This window comes from Linepithema humile, chromosome 1, assembly GCF_040581485.1.
Source record: "Linepithema humile isolate Giens D197 chromosome 1, Lhum_UNIL_v1.0, whole genome shotgun sequence".
NCBI lineage: Eukaryota > Metazoa > Arthropoda > Insecta > Hymenoptera > Formicidae > Linepithema > Linepithema humile.
Genome location: NC_090128.1, coordinates 26,580,275 through 26,599,561, shown reverse-complemented (window position 1 = coordinate 26,599,561; position 19,287 = coordinate 26,580,275). Strand labels below are relative to the sequence as shown.

The following is a 19,287-nucleotide window of genomic DNA, read 5'->3' as shown; positions in this document are numbered from 1 at the left end:
GAGGGAACACGAACGTTTACCCTGCTGCCTCAATCTGGGCGGCATGTGATCTTTGTGTGCACGCGCTCCTTCCTTTTGCTCCTTACACTCTGGATACGGGCGGGGGAGGGGGTGGGGGAGGAGCGAACGAACGGTCGAGACTTGAATGAAAAAACGGGTGGGGATGAGCGCGAGTGTGTCGGGGCAAGAGAGACGGCGAAGAGAGAAAGAGAGGAATAGGAAGAAACGACTACGTTATCGCGCCGTTCTACGTGACCCGAGCTCTCCGCAGGCATTTTTCCACGGTAGACGTAGTCGTTCCTACGTCTCAGGCGAAACGAGTAACGTGAGTGCAGCGAAAGAGGGTTTTCCGGTATCCGATCAAGCACTTGCTCGTTTTGTTACCGCGTCGACGAGGCGGGGAGGCAATGCGGAAATGTATGTGACAATTAGGGATTGGCGAGGTGAGGTGGACACGTCGCACACGTTCTGACGAAAGAAAAGTGAATAACGGCGCGCCGCATAATGGAAGATACGCACGTCTGATTTCGCGCTGTCGCGCGATATCCGTAAAAAATTTTCAGGAGTCAAAACCACGCGTCGGGAGGCACCGCGCAATTTTACACGTACGATCGTGCAAACGTGGCACGATAAACACAATGAATATTACAGAAAGTCCGGGGCGCAATGTATTTTTGCGTTTCGCCGGGCTGACGCGCGCAACGAGCCAGTTACAATTTTTACGCCGAAAAAAGCGGGCGACGGTCACAGCGCGCGACAGCTACTCCAATAACGGAACAAAAATATGGAGCGAGCGCGCGCGCGCGCATCGCGCGAGAGCGAGATTATGACTCGCTTCTTATGAGGTGCGCGCGAATTAAGCCGGACAGGCTGGACTCATCTAAATTCACGAAACGCCGGCGAGCCGGACCCCGGGCTGCTGCTAGATGCAACCTGATGGAAACGGAGCGGAATACAGCAGCCAACCAGCTAGCGCCTCTCCCTTTTACGTTCGGACGGCCGTTGTCGTGCCTGCGGCGGGACAATTGCCAACGGTGGACGTGTTTCATTAACGCCGACACACTGGCGCGGACGAAGCTTTGTGAGAGGGGCATACTCACGGTAGCTCGTATACGTCTTCTCTGTAATACGAGCAGTCCTCGCTGCGGCTCTTGAACATACCTACCTGTCGCAACTGAGCTAAATGAATTTGTTTATTCTTTCATGTTAGAATTGTATTTTTTTCCCGCGCTTTTCGTATACCCTTATATTATCCAGGTCTGCTCTTTTTTGCAAAAAAAAAAAAAAAAAAAAACCGCGTAAAAATTAGAAAGTCGGCAAAGAGCCAATACGCTGTTTTTAAATTAGCTCTATCTGAATAAATTTCTAATAGATTTTTAAATTGAATATACATTTGACAATAGAAATGTGGTATGAATTTTTCAATCTTCGAAAGTATTTGAAAAATCAATCTGCGCGTGAAAGAGAAATTTGTTCTTTATCTTTTATTTATTTTTACACGAACAGTCACCTCTTTCTCCGTTATACTACGAATTACGCCACGCTCTGTATACGCGGTCCTTGCAGATTCCAGCAAAAGGTTGATGACGTATGCGAGAAACAAGACACGGTGGTTTCTCTCAACGATAATATTCCCAGAGATGCACTATGATAAATCCTATACACGAGAGTTATTGCGTAGCAGGATTCCGCACATTACAATGCGAAATATGTCCCTGTATTATACATATGTGAGCCCGGTAGCTTTTAAAACGTGCAGTACCAAAATTGCTCGCATAACATAACTTAAAATATATACAATACCGTAAAATTCTGCAATATCAGCAAATCCCGAGAATCATATTTAACCGATAAATTAGAGCGATAAGATCCGATAAGATCAATGAGGAATGCACTGCTTTTCACGGCGGCTTTCTCATGAGACGCGATATAACCGCTGTACTTTCCACTTCTTGGATATCGTCAATCTTGGCGCAATTCCGCAGGCGACTCCTCGAGCGGTTCGAGACGGCGAGTTATCGGGAAGTGAACTAAGGCGCGAACACCGAAAACGTTTTTCCATTTCTCTTAGTCTTCGCGCGCGCGCGAATGGATGATGACACACGCTCTGACGTAATCGACAAGTCGTCGCTGCTGTTTGACTTGGTGACAGTTCGCTTAAGTCCACAGGTATCGACGGTAATTTCCATCGAAATTTCAATCTCGTTTATCCGCAAAGTAACTTCCACGAACGACCGGTTCGTTGCAGTCGTGCTAACTCTCCCTTCCCGCCCTCGATCGTGTTCGCCGCCCTCGCCCTCCTTGCCCTCCTCGCCCTCTGCCCATCTCGCCCATCGCTCGGTCGGCCAACGCGGCGGCGTCACGACGTATCGAATTTTAATCAATCACCGATAGGGACAGCCAATTCCAGAGCCAATTAACATATTCATTCCGCGGCACCCGGCACCCTTTTTTTCACCCCATTTCAGCGAAATTTAAATTGCAATATGGCGAGCACCATTACGAGATACCGAGCTCGGCTTCCGCAGTCATTACGTAGCGGTCATTACCGCGGGCGTTCGCGCGCGATAATACTGCTCAGATGTACGGAATTAAAAAATAAAGCAGAAAATGGCTAAGAGCCGTCCTCACATTATGTAGCCACTGGCTAAATCAAGGTGACGCAGCGAATTTTGATATTACCTCGTTATTACGCCGAGATTTTCACGGAGAAAAATGTCAGCGAAACAAGCCAGACGGAAGTTCCGCAAACAATATCCCGCACCTAATAAATTTTAAGGCGAAAGTTAAACAATTCTTGTCTACGGCTACGTAATCAGATCAAGTAAAGAGCTTTTCACGCGTCGAGGCGTCGCAAAAAAATCGCAATCGCGTAATTTACTTACGTGTACGTTCGAAATTATTTAGTTACGTGTACGTTCGAAAATTCAAACTTCAGTAACTCTATTCAGGAACGGAAAGTTCGCTAACGTGGTCAGTAGCGAAGGTCCGTCCCTAGTCAGACAAGTCGGGCGGAAAAGCCGTTCGATATCACGCGAAGTAGAACAGCGGAGCTGTTCCATTTTTCCATTGGATTTACAGCTACGTTTGAAAAATCAACCGTCAAACTGAAGGAAAAATGCTGTTTGGTTGTTTCAGTCCGATGAGGAATTAAGAATGGCAAACTTACACACAGCGGGAAGCGGGGCTTACGCGCGTCTCTGCACATCCGCCCGCTTTTCCCTTTCCCGCCTTTTTGCCATGGAAATTCAATATCCGATAGCCGTAGATGGAAGGTCGCCATAAAATTGCTCTTAATCCGCGCTGGTATGACATAAATATGTGCAGATAAAATATATACATCCGCGCAGCACTCTGCCATGTGGACATATGCACATTGCTTCTACCGGTACTGATGGATTATGGATTATCGGTACGTACATGGCCGTACGCCGACATGCTATTAGCGGATTACCGCGCGGACGGGCAACAATTTTCCGCAGTTACATTCAGTTACGCGCGCTTTCCTTCTGCACAGCGCTTGGCCCCTTTCCCCCCCCCCTCTCCTTCCCACCCTCCCTCCCTCTCTCTCTCTTCCCCCCTCTCTTTGCTAGCCTCGTTAGAAATCCGGTTTCGATAAAAGAGCGCTTCAATCCAGGTGAGAGCACTCGGACCGGCGCACAAAAGTGGGAGGGTTAAATTTCCTTCTCCTTACCTCTCCGGGCTCTCCTCTTTGTTTCCCTGCAGTTTATACATATCGAAGCGCTCGTTTATACATGAGAGTCCACAATTGTTCCTCCAACTTTGTTTGCTCATGGATGAATGGTACGAGATGTCTCAGATTTTTTGCATGTGCGTTCAAATGAACGATAAAATAGAAAGCCGTGTAGATATGAGCTTTACAGCATTTCATAATGCTCCAATTTCATTAATTATGTATCTAGTGATTATGTATCTTTCACTGAATAATTACGTAAACAGTGAGTTCAACATAACATATTTAAGATTCTGTCTGTGAATTAACATTAATCGAGGCAAAAGAGAGTTCCCTTCCTCTCAAATTAGGGAGACGTTCCAATTAAATACTTCTTCATTAACGGAGCATTAGAAAATCTAACGTCGACAGACAGATTCGAAGCACCTCATTACTATGTTATTAATCATGTAATTCTACGGTTAACGACATTAGCGCCATTAGCGCCAAGTCATATTTAAATAAATTATCTACCTAATAATATGATAGTGTGTGTATGCGAAAACAAAATAATTGAAACTTCCAACAACCGAAAGCAGATAAATATGAAAATGACGATCTCATCACGAGACTTTGGTGCGAAATGAAAGGCGTTAAAATGAAACAGTCTTTATTAGAGGAATGCGAGAAGCTCGATTTGGCCGCAAACAGATTAGAGGCTCTTTTCCACGAAGGCGCTCCGAGGAAGTAATTGCCTACACGCCGGGCGAGCGGAAATGGGACGCGCCGCGTAAGCTCGTTCCGCTTTTTCGCCTCTGTAAGACGATCTACTTCCACCTGCCCGAGTTACCTGCCTTCGACCTCCTGACCCCGGCAAGTTAATGAAACTTAGCTCAAGTTATAACATCGATGATGGTAGCAGCAATTTTATGTTAACTTTGAGCAACAAAATAAACTCTCACATGTTATTTAATCAACGCAAAAATTTATTTATGTCGTCACATTAATTTTTGGAAGTCCGAGGAAGTTTGTTTCCCCGCCGCGTGGATTTTTCTAATAACTAAAAGGAGCGCATTTCCGCGGAGCGGTTACAGCGCGTGTTAAAGAAAACCGCAAGAGTAAATGCAACGATCTCGTTTACGTGGAAAATTATGGTTTTAAGAGATTGTTGGTCGCAAAGTTGGTACGCCTGTAATTGTTTTAAAGTACATGGCAACAAGCGCGGTCACGTATATACACCACGTTTAAAACCGTAATCTTAAGCGGCTTTGAAGCGAAATGGTTATGAAGGCGCGGGCGTACAGCGTAAATTTCCCTTCTTTCGTTGTCTTACACCGAAATACGTTCGATCGACCCACTAACCTTCTCAGATTCCCTGAGGACTGTTACGTTGCACTTAGCGGAAAGAGATCTTGGGATAAGTTGTGATTTTTTTTTATTACCGTGGCAAAAGAAACGAGGTTTACTATTCACAGATACAAGCGAAATTGAAATCATCAATTGTGTGAATCTCAAAAAGCACTCTCAAAAAGCTCATCATTACATTGCGTCGAAATATGATTCGAATTTTAACGCCGAGATGCACTAAAATTAAAAAGCTACATATGGAATTTAACACGTATACATATACTCATGCGCGCGCGCGCGCGCGCACACACACATACATACACGCCACGCGTAAAAGCGTGAAATTGCGTAAAATTTCGACAACATTCGCTAACATTTTTTACAGGTGTCGCTTCGCAGTCGCATTATCCGGATTTACGTATTATTTGTACGAGTACTTTTGGCGTTTCAACAATAATCGTCAGGACGCCACAAGATTTTATCTTCGGTTTTATTTAATAGTCACCATATGTGAAAAAAAGTTGCAACAGTTATTAAAAACGTTATTTCGATATGACCAACAATATTTTCACGAAAAACACAAAAATTATTTTCCACAATAAACTATAAATGAAAAAATAGTGATGTAACTTTTAAGCATTGATATAGAGTGTATACACTATAAAATGCATTTCAATTTATTGATCTAGTTTTTATTATTAACTGAATAATAGCTACTGGCTTAACTGCATTATGTGTGTGTGTGTGTGTATATATATGAAACAAATGAGTGAAGGCAATATTAATAAATATCTTATAGTGCAAGATAAACGCTATTAAAAATATTTTCAAATTTGAATAACTAATGTGAAATGACATGTCACGTCAATGTCAAAATATTTTTATACGAATTTCAAATGTGGCTCGCATTTCAGAAACTAAAAGAAAAACGTTTCTATTACCGTGACATATCGTTTTGCACGATACGAAGATAGTTTTAAATATGTAGCATCTGTAATCAAGACTATTCTCAGCTCCGCGCCGACAAATTATAGACTCGAGCAAAGCGTTCAGGAGGATTCTACTTACTCTCGTAGCAGAGACATCAATTTTATGTATCGGTGAGACGATATCGTAGGAGCGTCTCTTACTCCGTAGCGGTCCTTATATATAGGTGTATTAATTATTCCTATCGCGTAGATTCCGGTCTGGCTTGTATTCTAGCACGTTGCAGTTGCAGTTGTAATGCATCCGCGGTCGGTCGTTTCGAGAGAGCCGATATAGCGTAAACTCCGCTGCGGCTCACCGTTTAAGGGGCACGTCCCATTTGCGTGCCATTTACAAGGCCGTTTATAGCCTACTTTCTATGGGCTACGCGTATTTTAACATCACTAACATTGAATATCTTAAATTCGAGTTCGAGTTGTTGTTGCAAATTTTACTTTGTCCCCTGATTCACACTGCGAGAAAAGTATGTGATATTTGGAACTCTATAATTGTGGGACTATAATTATAATCAGAATACTCATTTTTATAGGAATTGTTACTAATGTTAGCAATATAGTCAACTATATAGTTAGAATACCTGTAAAATTATGACTGGCGCCAAAAAAACACTGTAGATTATGGTTATTGCAATTATTCTATCCTCTCAGTGCACTATATTCTACTTCTGTTTGCTTTATATCTCCATTAAAAATTTACGTTCTTTTTTATTACAGTCGATAAATGAGAGATCAGATCGCGCATAACTAAAATAAACAAAGAGTAAATAGTTATGAACAGGCATACGCGAGATAGCTCGCTCTGCCGCAACCCTGAAATTCTAATATGTTTCACCGGCCGCAGGGATGCTCCGAGTTTCGACCTCTACTGTTACAATTATGGACATCAGATACTACGCTTTATATGATTAACGTGAAATAACAAATGCCTGGTTAGAAATTCTAATCGTGGCACTGCCGGTAACACAAATCAAAGCAAAGGCCAATGCTGATGTCCAGCTCGGAGCTACAGTCCGTTTCTGTGTATAGAGCATATTAGCGTTTGTGTCATATCTACTCCGCTTGTGCACGGTGTTTAGACCGCACTCGGTTTTCGGTGCAGAGAGAGAGAGTGAGAGAGAGAGGGAAAGAGAAAGGGAGAGATATGCCTGGTATCGCGCGAATATTCATATTTCAACGCGGACCCGCGTTGCTCTCTGGGATGACGACGGTCAGCATGTTTGGACGATCCAACGTATCATGTATCGTTCTCTACACGATTCTATAATCCGCACAGTGATACAGACACCGTTCTAACGCGAATAGCGAATTAGGCTACATATTGATTGCGAGGCGTAAGAAAAAATAAAAATTTCTGTATCGTGACTTTTTTAATTTCCGCGAGAAACATTTTCAAATAAATTATCTTTAATAACTTCAAAACTGGAAAATGGATTTTTGCAAAATAATATATACAAAGAAATACTTACTAAAAAATTATAAGTGACAATAGCACACAAATTAAAAGAGAAAAATATTAAAGGTAATGAAGCTAAAAATAAAACTAAAAGAAAATTTCGAAGATAATTTGAAGATAAATTGCAATAGAGCTGATAAAAATAGCAGTATTAAAGGATTATAGCGTGTGAAAGAAAAGAGCGCACGAAATTGAATATAAATGATCGCTGGTTGAACTATCAAGCTCAATCTCTTCTACGTATTTTACAAGAGATGACGGTGAATATGAAAACAGATATATCAACCTGTCCGGAGAGAGAAGAAGAGAGAGAGATCAGTTTTCTGACCATCTTAGTTCTTTCAAAAGAGAGCGCTTTGCGATAATAGCATATCAATTTTTTTCCCGAAAGAAGAGAAAAATGATCACGCAAATTGAGAAAAATATTCAATAATAAATGTTATCAAAGTAAGGGTCTTCTGTAATTTATAAAATTGAAATATATGCACTATTAACAATAGTATTATATTATATTGCTCATATATTATTAACGTTAAGACGCCAGAATGAATCTGTAATTACAGATGAAACTTTACAACGCGAATATAATGGAGAATGAGAACCACTAATCCATCCAAATGTACAGAACTCAAAACAGAACAGGATGCAAACGTAGATACTGAATTACATAATGCTCCAGGCGAGCAGTGTCGATGCAGCATTATTATCTTTAGCGTGTCTATCATCATACACGGTAATATACTCGCATGTCGAATTTAAGACCCTTGTTTCTCAAACAACCCGGTCGAGATTCTAGCTACGGGCGTGATCTCTCTTGGACGCGCGCCGACGTTCGTATTTCACCGTTAACCCGATGTTCGACGATGGCGACGATCCACGTGCATCTCTACGACGCGACTCGACGTGAGGAACGCGGATACGACGGAGGGTAGGAGAGCAGAAAGCGGAACTGCTTCAGTCCAGATTTAACGCTTGCATTTACATTTAGAGAAGGGCCGTTGTTTACTAATCGGATCCGGAAAATGGCGCTCCCGGCCCGTGAGATTCGTTCTTAGTGCTGTAAACATGTTCCAATGACCATCGGATAGTTTCGGCCACAGTAGAGCTTAGCGCAACCACTGCATGTGGACTCATGCATCATGATGAGTAAGCCGTAGACACGACGTCTTTTTTTCCGAATTTACTCGCCGCGCCGAGTTGAAGAGGAGAGTTATGGAAATTTTAGGAAAATGAGCATTAATGATAACATTCTGAAATCACAAATATATAGACTGTGTGAGAAAGAAAAGCACTATCAATGTGTTTATAGTACTTGTAACAATAGAATTAAAAACATATTTTTTTCGATACTATCGTTTTGAAAATTGTGTATAGTATAAAAAAATTCGTGATAGTGAATATTAAAAAAAGCATGAAATGCGGAAAACAGGTTCCGTGCGGACGCAATGAAATACGCGTTTGTTTTCCTGCTTTTCAACCGGAACAGAAATATCTGGATGTGACTAAAGTTAACTATTTCACCGTGTGTATTTCCATTGTATGTGCAGCAACATAAAAAGCTCTTGTTTCAGCGAAAATATCATATGTAACGATGGCACAAGTTGTTGAATTTAAATCGCAACTTTCTTCAATAACATTGTTCATAATTCTTCACACCACAATGATTTTTATCTATATCAATTATTGTTTTGCTCTTCCTGTTGCAGCTTCTGGTGGGCAATAATAATCCGTACACGGAAAAGGAGCAGATCTTCGATCCAGCTGTAATCGCAACGAAAATCCGCTTCATCCCCTACACCTCTCATATGCGCATAGTGTGTATGCGCGTGGAGCTTTATGGCTGTCCATGGACGGGTGAGTGAAATATAGGCAAACTCCTTTTTTTATCATGTTTCTCGATCATGTATTTATTTGCAAGCAGTTTGCTGTCCACCGCGCTTACAAGCGGCGAAAATATAGTCCGATCGACATATTTCAATTCATAATGTTTGCCATGCATGTTTTTATCACGACGTTAACTGCTCGTAATAAATGAAAAAATATTTCAGCATGACCTAAAAATTTTTATCGCTAACGTGTTGAAAAATAACGATATAATATATAAAAATGTTCGACATATAAAGATATAATTTAATATCCTTTATCAAATGAGAGAGCCATTGTTGCGCGCGCGTCAATAGTTATTGTGTTTAATAAATTTTGTACTGTACGAGAAAAATAAATGGAGCCAATTATGTACAATTTCATCAGCAGCTATCGTTGTCATTTGTGGAAACAAAATTGAGAACAAGCGGTATAAATTCTATTGGAATCGCTTGCGTGTTATCATACATTTTATATTTTATATTTCCTCAGCGACACAATCCAATTTTTCGAAATTTTTTAACAAGAAACCACAGCTACCATAAAATCCACAGTTCTTAGATTTATGATTGATATAAAAAAAATATATAAAAAAAAAGATACAATGGAAATGTATTTTATTCAGTATCAATGCTCCAATAACTTAAGCCGTAAACGTGACTTCAATTTCCATATTTATTTCCATTCGCAAAATCTCTAGAGTTATTAGAGTGAGAAACTTTTTATTATTTTATCAGCGTTATATAATATTTATACATCAAAATATGTATATATTTTTCTTTATACGCGCGACATACGCACTAGAATGCAATAATTAAGCTGCGCTTTGTTCGCCAGTAGACTTCAAACACGAATTTTGTGAATCGCCAATCTTTGCTGGCTGCTTGACGAGACGCCGATGTAACGCGTCAGTCGCTCGAATCTGAGATTAACTTAGATTTACGATCACCGCGGCCCGTGAGCCACAGCTGCGTCTACATTAATCCAACCTCGACGAACTACGCGGCATCCGCTAACTGTGCCATCTGCATGGCTCCGACCATCGTTATATCGTTTAAACGCACAATTACAGCGGCTGCCAATAATATTGACTTGCAAAATAAATTGTGACTTGGCATTAGCAAGCGTTTCGACCATTACCGAGCAAGGGCTGTAACCGCGCAAATGGTAGGAGAAAAATATGCAGGAATGTAAAAAGGAACATATGAAGTTACGCATTCGATAATTATCGCAGAAACCTTTATCATAATTTTCATCAACAATAATGAAACTGCAATAAGTTGTTACGGCGAATCCCCCCCGGTAAACATTTCATTATTCGCAGTCTCACCGATGGAAAAAAAAACTGTGCAAGTTGTATCGATTTTTTTTTTATTCCATTGGCGTATTAATCAAAGCGGACTTTTCCCAGCTGTTTCGAGTAAACATTGCAAAATGCGAGAGAAGCGTATCTCCGCGCATATTTCATCGTATAATCTGCGAAAACAATTTACCGCCGTCGCGGACAGAAAAATACTCGATTGATATGAGCGGATGGCGGGACATTTCCCTTCCAAGTACCGAACCGTGTAACTCATTCGTGTTTATTGACGTCTGACAGTCTCGGAGCACATTTGGTTCTGACATAAGTCGCTCGCTCCGGCGCATTTTTAACGAATGCCGCGCGACGTGGCGAGAATTGACTTCGGGATCGGCGAGTTTCGCATCAAAACACGTCTAGTCTACTATCGGTATTGCAACCCGCCTTAAATCGATTCCGGTAATCCAACGCGCGCCAAGATTAAAAATGTTGACTCTCGTTACTTTTCCCCGACGACGTGCGCTTTACCCGTAACCGTCCGCAATCTTATCACGTACTGTCGGGTGGTAACGCTCACAGCCCGACCACGTAGCAGCGTGATGATGCATAGTTCAGGAGTTTATATATTCTTTATATCCGGGCCGCTCCTTTCTGTTCTTCCAGAGGGTCTCGTCTCGTATTCCATGCCCCAAGGAATCAAGAGGGGCTCCGAGGTTGACCTTTCCGACAGGACGTACGACGGCCGCGAAGAAGGAGGTTACCTCTCCGGGGGACTTGGTCAACTTGTCGACGGGCAAAAGGGTCCCGACAACTTCAGATTGGACGTCAGCGGCAACGGAAAGGGTAAGGCACGAATGTACTTCGTGCTGGAACAAGATTAGCGCCGGCGCTAGATCGTGTCTAGATTAGCGTGATAGAGCCGTATCCGCGTGCGCGCGCCCGTGCGAGCTGCTGCCCTATCCGTCGCTCTCGTCTAGTCTTCTTATTCTATCGGTATCTCACGCTATCTTACTTGTTAACTTCTTTCTTCAAACTAAATAGCAGTCCGAAAGCCCCGGCAGACTGCGTCTTGTAATTCTGTAACGCGAGCCCTTCCAGCGATTACGCTCTTGTTTTAACTCGCTTTACACTCTTATTAATGCCGAGGAGGCAGCGAAACAAGTGCGCGCGCGTACGGGGCATTTTAAATAACATCAAAACTGCACCATCGGCGTTCCGCATATGTGTATTGTGCGTGAAATATATTCCTCGTAACGTAACACGTCTAAACACATGAGTGTACGGCGAAAATTCTGTTAAAATACCGCGGATAGTATCCGCTTTAGAATGGACACATCCGTTCGGTTATTTAATGAATTTTCAATTTGCGCGTATTTCCCTCTTGATTTCACGCATCAAAGCGCATATTTCTTTTACAATCATTTTTTTTGGGGGGGAAAAATAATTATTTTCTGGTCTGCTTGGGCAGTACATTTGACCAATCCGGAACAATTTTTCTATTTAATGAAACAAAGATTAATGCACGTAGCGTCAACTGGAAGTAACATCGTGCGCTGCTAATATTCAAACTCACGGATCTCATTGACGGAGCTAAATGACCGTCAAAATTTAATTGCGAAGGATATGCTCATGTAGGGAAATGGTTTTTCGATCGATTAACCAGATAGAATATTCGTCGCCGCCGATGCGAGATGCGTCCGTTTACCGAGGCCGCGTATGCCAAAAATGAAAATGAAATTTTCCGTCGATCGACTTCAAGTGTGCATGTGTGTGAACGGAAAAGTCGAGAGGGTCAGTGGTATCCAGAAAAGCCGGGGGGAGGAGTAGGAGGAGGAGGAGAGAGAGAGAGAGCCTCGGTTCCGGAGCCAAACGTGTTCCACGGCGCCGCTCGAATCTGTTCCAATTTACATTTATATTGAACCGCGAGCTAGGCTGCAACCAGTCGCCGCTGTTTACCCGCTTTCTGGATACATTTGTGTCTTTCCATTTACGCCATGGGACACCGCCGTCCGCGTACGCTCAAGTACGCCGTCGTACTTCTACCTTCTTAAACTTTTAAACCCGGCAAAACTGAGTACAACCTCTCTCGATTCTCTTTAAACCGGGAAACATCGTCGTCCGACATTTGTGCAGTCGAAACACGACTTCTTCGCTCGCGGTCGATATTCACACTGACGCCTTCGCTCGGGAAGCTTTTAACAATACAGAAATATTCCGTTAAAAAATCGTACAAGCAATGAGAGAAATATATAATATGCAAAATAATTATTGATTAATTATTAATAATGCAAATTATTTATTTATTATCAATTATATAACGTTTTTAACTTATGCAGCATTATTACGCGATAATGAATATTTATTAATTTGCGAACTCTTTCCGGAACTTTCGAAAACATTATAGAGAGAGAGAGAGAGAGAGAGAGAGAGAGAGAGAGAGAGAGAGAGGGGAGAGAGAGAGCTTTTTAACGCTGTAGGAAACTTACGTACTATAATTACGTACACCATCCGAAACAACATAGCGTTCTTAGAACAAACTTTCGCTTTGTTTAATAAAATATCGATTGAACGTTTTCAGCGGTTGACAACTCGCCGTAGTTATCCTTGGCTCTAGTTTGTGAGCATTTTATGCCCGTAACTGTATAGTTCTGAAATGCTTTAAAGAGGAAAATCATCAACCGACGGAGGTGCAGGGTAGTACGATGTACCCACCCAGGATGGTTATCTTACGATCCTCGTGAAGGTTCAGAATTGATGGTAGATAGCGGCCGAAGGCGGCGACGACAGGAAACTGGAAACTATTTACCCGTGGGACGATATTAAGGGTGGAAAGGGACGAAGTTGGGGGATGAGGGGGCTATATGAAAGCGGATAGGTCAGGGCGATATAACGCCACTACGCGGACCCGGTATATTGTTGAAAACGGAAGGGACGATCGTCGCACAGGAATCCAAACACAAAATCTCTCTCTCTCTCTCTCTTTTTCTCTCTCCCTGTCCTTCTCTCTTTTCCTCTCGCGTGCAGGCGCACAATGTAAACAATCACCGCGCGCAATTGAAATTCTCGTAAGTTTTAATAACTCTAAGGTTCTTACGCCGCTCTACGCCAGCAAACCCGCGATTTTCTCCCGGCGATGTCGGAACACAGGAGCGGCGACACCGGGGACTCGACGCCGGGGAACACCCGCGTTTTTCTTCCCCCCCCCCCCCTCCCCCCTCGGCGCGTGCACTCTCCACTTTTCGCGGATTTTGTCGAGAAGCTGAGATAAAGGTGCAGAGAAATTTATAGCGTAAAAGAACGGATCTCTCTAAGGCACCTGAGCGTACGATCTGTATATCAACATCTCGCAATATGCAGAAAAAAAAAAGATCAAGGTGCGAGAGGAGAAATGTAAATACGAGCGAAAAGATTCAGGAATTTTATTTGCGAATGCGCCGTAACATTTTTACAAAGCGTTCAAATTTGCCGAAGGCCACAAAACCTTTGTTAATAAAATTCAATAACAAATGTTCTAAAATTTTTCGAAAACTAAAATAGTAAATATTCAAGGATGCAAAAATTCAATTATCGTGCCATAGTGCATTCTTCTCGCAATAACGCGAGCTGTTCAAATACTCGTTTTTTTTTTTTTTTTTTTTCCGCCCGTTCTTTTGTTATTAATTCTGGGAAGTGCAACGCAATAAATGATGGTAATCTGTGTTTGTGTGATGTTGTGCAGCGTTCAAATGGAAAAGCACGGGCGGAGTTAGAGATTTCGGTCAATGTTGAAAGTAACAGGAGCGTTTCTGAGAAACGCATAACACGCCGCGCTGGCCAGGCTTTAGGGTTATTGCAGTCCATTTTCAATCCGCATATTCCCGCGGGACACGTGTGTTTCCACATGTACTCATATAGTGGGATCTAATGGCGAGACTCGCGCAATAACCTGCCACCGTTGCTGCACCATAGCTCGAAACTCTTCGCGTACTATGTTTCTCACGCTACCATACACCAAGCGGAACATTTTCGGGAGAAATGAAGCGAGAGGAATAGAAAGCGCGAAAACAAACTCGAAACGTAATTAACGTTTCGAGGAAGCATACGAGTCCCGCGTAAAAGCTCAACTTGTGAATCTGAAATGGGTAATTTGAATCCTATTCGCGCGAACATTCGTGCGATTTTCGGCAATTAAGCGGAGAAAAATGTCGTTAAATCTCTGAAAACTGTGAAGGTCACGTGCTTGCAAATTATTCAAGTTATCGAATTATTAAGTTATCTTCGTTATGAAAGACAGCGGCACAGCGCGGTACCCTCCGTTCGTCGAAGACTTTAAGTTATACGAAACTTCTTTTCGCATTACCTCATTGAAAATCAGACTTTATTAAATTTTAATGAAAAAATAAATTTTTTCTTTTTGCTCTTTTTTTTATTATTTTCCGCTCTTTAGTTATTATTATTTATAATCAATTTATCTTTAATCAGAAGTCCACTAAATTGCAGTCTTTAAAAACTCTTACGCCTCTCATCATTATATCGTTAACACAGGATCTTTGACACATATCCGACACGATAGAGTTAGATATTTGTTTATTTCATGCACACCGTTTCCCTTTTACACTATGTTCAAATAAATTCGATGTCACGCACGAATTGTGTACACGTTACAGATTTTATTGTATTGTTTATAGATGCGTGCACTGCATTTATAAACGGTCTATCGCATTATACTCGCATCGTGTAAACTCTCTTTTTATACATGGATTGAAATTTTTTTATGATAAAATACATTGTTTTTACAGGAAATGTTTTTCATATGTAAAGGTAAATTTAAAACAACATATGCAAACCTCCAATTATCAAAAAATAGCAATGATCTAACGTGTAGAAATTTGCATATATATTAAATGCGTTGGAAGTTTATAAGCGCACTTTACATCAATTTGAACAAGTTATTTACTTTTAATGAACTCTACGCTCGGAAGACATCGATTTTCGAATTGGTAAAAAAATTCGCCTGCAACTTTTCACGAATAACTTAATTCAGTAGTCGCGTCGGGGATTACATTATCTCATTAGATTAAAGGCTGTAGCGAGAATGCATTTTGTACTGCAGTAAGCCGGCGGCGACACGCACGACTCCATGTCTTTTATCCAGGATTCTGAGCGGTATTGTAACGGATAATCCGTTTGTTCAAGGATACGAATGGGTCGGCTGGCGGAACGACACGCCCAACATGCTCGGACGTCCGGTGGAAATAACTTTCGAGTTCGACTACTCGAGGAACTTCACTGCCATACACCTACACATGAACAATTACTTCACCAAGGACGTGCAGGTATCGCCTCACGCGCCGTTACCGGTATTATTTCGGAAGTTACGAGCTTCGCGAACTACCGTAAATTTCACGATCACACATTTGGCGACGCCTCTGCGCTTTTAAGCGGTTTTAAAAACATTTCCGCGCGATTTACAACGCGGCGATTCTTAGCAAGAGCTTCGAACCGCCGCCTGCTCGCAAGCTTAGTATTTTCATCGACGGCAAAGTTTCGACGCTGCGCGCTCTCTCGCCGGATTACTTTCATCCCCGCGTTTTATCTCCGTAAAACGTAGTGCTCGAATATATTGCTTTCATTGCTATAAAATGATACTTTATATATATACTTTACAAGCGGTATAAATGTTCGTCTTACGAAAGTCTCAAATGAAGAAGCTTTTCGATTACACGCGACTGTTTCCACCTCGTTCACTCGTTTCGTTACCAGACTAGGCAGTAGGCACGTATACGATCTCTTTGCTGCTTTTGCAGGTCTTCTCGTACGCGAAGGTCTACCTCGGTACGGGCGGCAACCAGTTCACTGGCGAGCCTGTCCATTTCTCTTACATACCCGATCAAGTGCTGGAGCAGGCGCGCGAAGTCACCATAAAGCTGCACTCGCGCGCCGGTCGCTTCCTAAAGCTGCAGCTCTACTTTGCGGCGCGGTGGATCATGCTCAGCGAGGTAATCTTCGAATCAGGTAAGAGAAAGATCAATCCGTCCCTCTTTCACGTGCCAGTCCCCGCGCAATCGAGATTTATCTCTTGCGACATTACTTTAACATTCGCGCGCGTTTCCCGCTTTACTCGAGACGCCCGAAAGAGTAACGGCGAAGTTAAGTCCTCGTCTAGGATTCGCCTCTTCGTTTTCTGACTCTCATGCGTTTATAGACGCGCTTTTAGTTAAACGGAAAATCAAAGTAGGCGGTCCAGAAAATTGAAATCTCGAAATAGAGCAGTTTCAAAGTGTCTCTTACCTCGGGCGCGCGATTCGACACGATTTCCAATTTTAAGTGACATACTTTCAACGAAGGTACGAGCATGAGAATACTATGGAAGATGAAAAAGATTGTCCCGACGTCCGTGCGCGCGAAGCTCGAAGAGAGAAATTATTTCGAAAATAGTGTAATATCGAGAAACAAGCGGCAGACATGTACAACTATGAAAAATATGAATTTTAAAATGCTAATCCTACTAAATTTTAAAGTATAAAATTCCAAAGTCCAATAATGAGTAAAATGTACATTTTAATATTCTAGGCCATTTTTAAAATTCTAGACCCATAAAATTTCATTCTCTTTTAATATACGAATTTTTTATTGACTTCTGAACATGGAATATTGATACGAAAAAATACTTAATATAAATTAATTTTAAAAATTCAAGAAAAGTGTCTAATAATAATTAAAACTGATTTTCATTATTGCTCAATATATGAATGTATTGTTGTGTAATTGTGTTGCGTTAAATTAAAAACAAACATTTTTTTTACCAATTTCCTTCTTTTACTATACAATTTCTAACAAAATAAACGCAACATAATTTCACCGTCGGAATTAAAAGAACTAGGCAATAATAAACAAAACAGACGGTGTGAAACATTTAAAGTTCCTGGAATCGTTTAGTCCTATACTGTTGTTCGTTCGACTTTAAAGCACTGCGGAAGGTAAAAAGCAGAAGAATCCATGGCACGTTCTGCGAATGAGAGCACGTGGTCGCGAACCGAAAACGAAACTTACTTAGCACTCGAGCACACATCCTCAAAAAGTTTTGTTTCGAAAAGCCGGAACAGCCAGACGAGCGAAGCTGTCGTTAATCATTCTCTCTCTCTGTGTGTTTTCTTAGTTTTCGCGAAAGATAACTTCGGTACCGTAACGCCGAAGCGGCTGATCTTCTTTGTCATCTTCGTAGCAAGTAGTACATAAAACTCGCACGTATTTCACTTTGACACTTATTACGAAAATAAAATTGCACGTAACACGTCACTTGTGTCTTTTTTAAACTGCTAAGTTACTTTACATTTCTATTAAATGTCAAAAGCTACGTCAGCTTATCAAAAACAATACAATTTGCTCCATGCTAGCGGATCCTGATGTCGATAAGGGGGGGGGGTTGACCTACTTTAACGTTTAATAAATTTTTTACCAAGATTTTTAAAACGGATTCAGCAAAATTGATTTTTTTTAACTTGGAAAGGGGGGTTAACCCCCCCCCCCTCCCCACCGGTTTCCGCCAATGATTTGCTCATTATGTTATTATATTTAAACCGAAATTCTCTTCTTCGCGACAATGGTGCAACGACCGTTAATTGTTTTCGCATTTTTTTTCCATCGCTCTACCTTTCTATTCCAGAAACGATGGCTTTATTTGCTCGGATAGAAAATAACTCGAATCCCTATCGCGTAATCTATACGCGGAAAACACACAACGGAAAATACCGCGCCGTTCGCAACGCGACGCGATTGGAAAGTGCAATGAATTACATTGTATAAGAACGAGAAACTTTATTAAACATTTATAAGTTTGTATAGCTATTGCAGCTGCACTACAGCTTGTTTAAGAGGAATTTTAGATTCTTTAAATATAAATGCGAACAGCTATGAAAATTGTAATCCCTCCTCCGTAAACTTTTTTCACGAAGAGCCGTGAGAGTTCAAAAATCTCTTTTAGGAATTAAAAGCGTTTTTCACCGTAGTATAACTTAACAATCGACAAATTATACCGGCCACCGCTGTGAGATCGCACGTTCCTCGCTAGTCTCCCAAGTTTGATCAAGAAAATGGAGTTCCGCGGTCGCACAATGGCAGCGGCAAAACGCAACTGTTACAGCAGTTTATCCAATGACTAGTTTATCCGACGTCGGTGGAACCGCATATCGATCACCGATATTTCTTTTAATCCGTCTCAAACGATCCGAGACGGAACTTAGTTGCCGAGCGCCTGGCGATGCAGGCTTTCGAAAGTTCTGCGTCGCTTCGTTGCACCGGACCGGCCACGGGAGTGGGTACGTCGTTAATCATTCGACGTACTCCGGCGCACCCCCGTCCTCGACTGCGAGCGATAAGTTGGATCGGCCGGCCGGCCCAGAGGCGACCCAATGTTGCTCGTCACCTGTATACCACATAACTCGTATTCACGTCGTACAAACGCTTCGTTGAGCCGCGTCATCGATAGGAAAATATATCGCCCCTCTCCTTCCACATCCGGCTTTTCACCCCAGCACTGAGTTTTCCACCGAGCAAGCCGGGGCGGCGCGCCGCGTCCCCTCTTTCCAGCGAAAGCTTCGAGAGCAATTTCGGTCCCACTTCGATTAATTTTCCTTTTTATGAATTGCGCGTGCAAACCACCGCCGTCTAACCGCTCGAAAATTGG

The 19,287-nt window shown here is 42.0% G+C and overlaps 1 protein-coding gene across 1 annotated transcript in view; it reads left to right on the top strand.

The window, feature by feature from the left end:
• Ddr (discoidin domain-containing receptor 2) overlaps positions 1-19,287 on the top strand; it is a 198,787-nt gene that overhangs the window by 145,025 nt on the left and 34,475 nt on the right. Inside the window, exons 7-10 of the mRNA XM_067348003.1 lie at positions 9,166-9,313; positions 11,286-11,465; positions 15,798-15,937; positions 16,409-16,616. Of these exons, the coding sequence (XP_067204104.1) occupies positions 9,166-9,313; positions 11,286-11,465; positions 15,798-15,937; positions 16,409-16,616 (676 nt within the window). The remainder of the gene's footprint in view (positions 1-9,165; positions 9,314-11,285; positions 11,466-15,797; positions 15,938-16,408; positions 16,617-19,287) is intronic.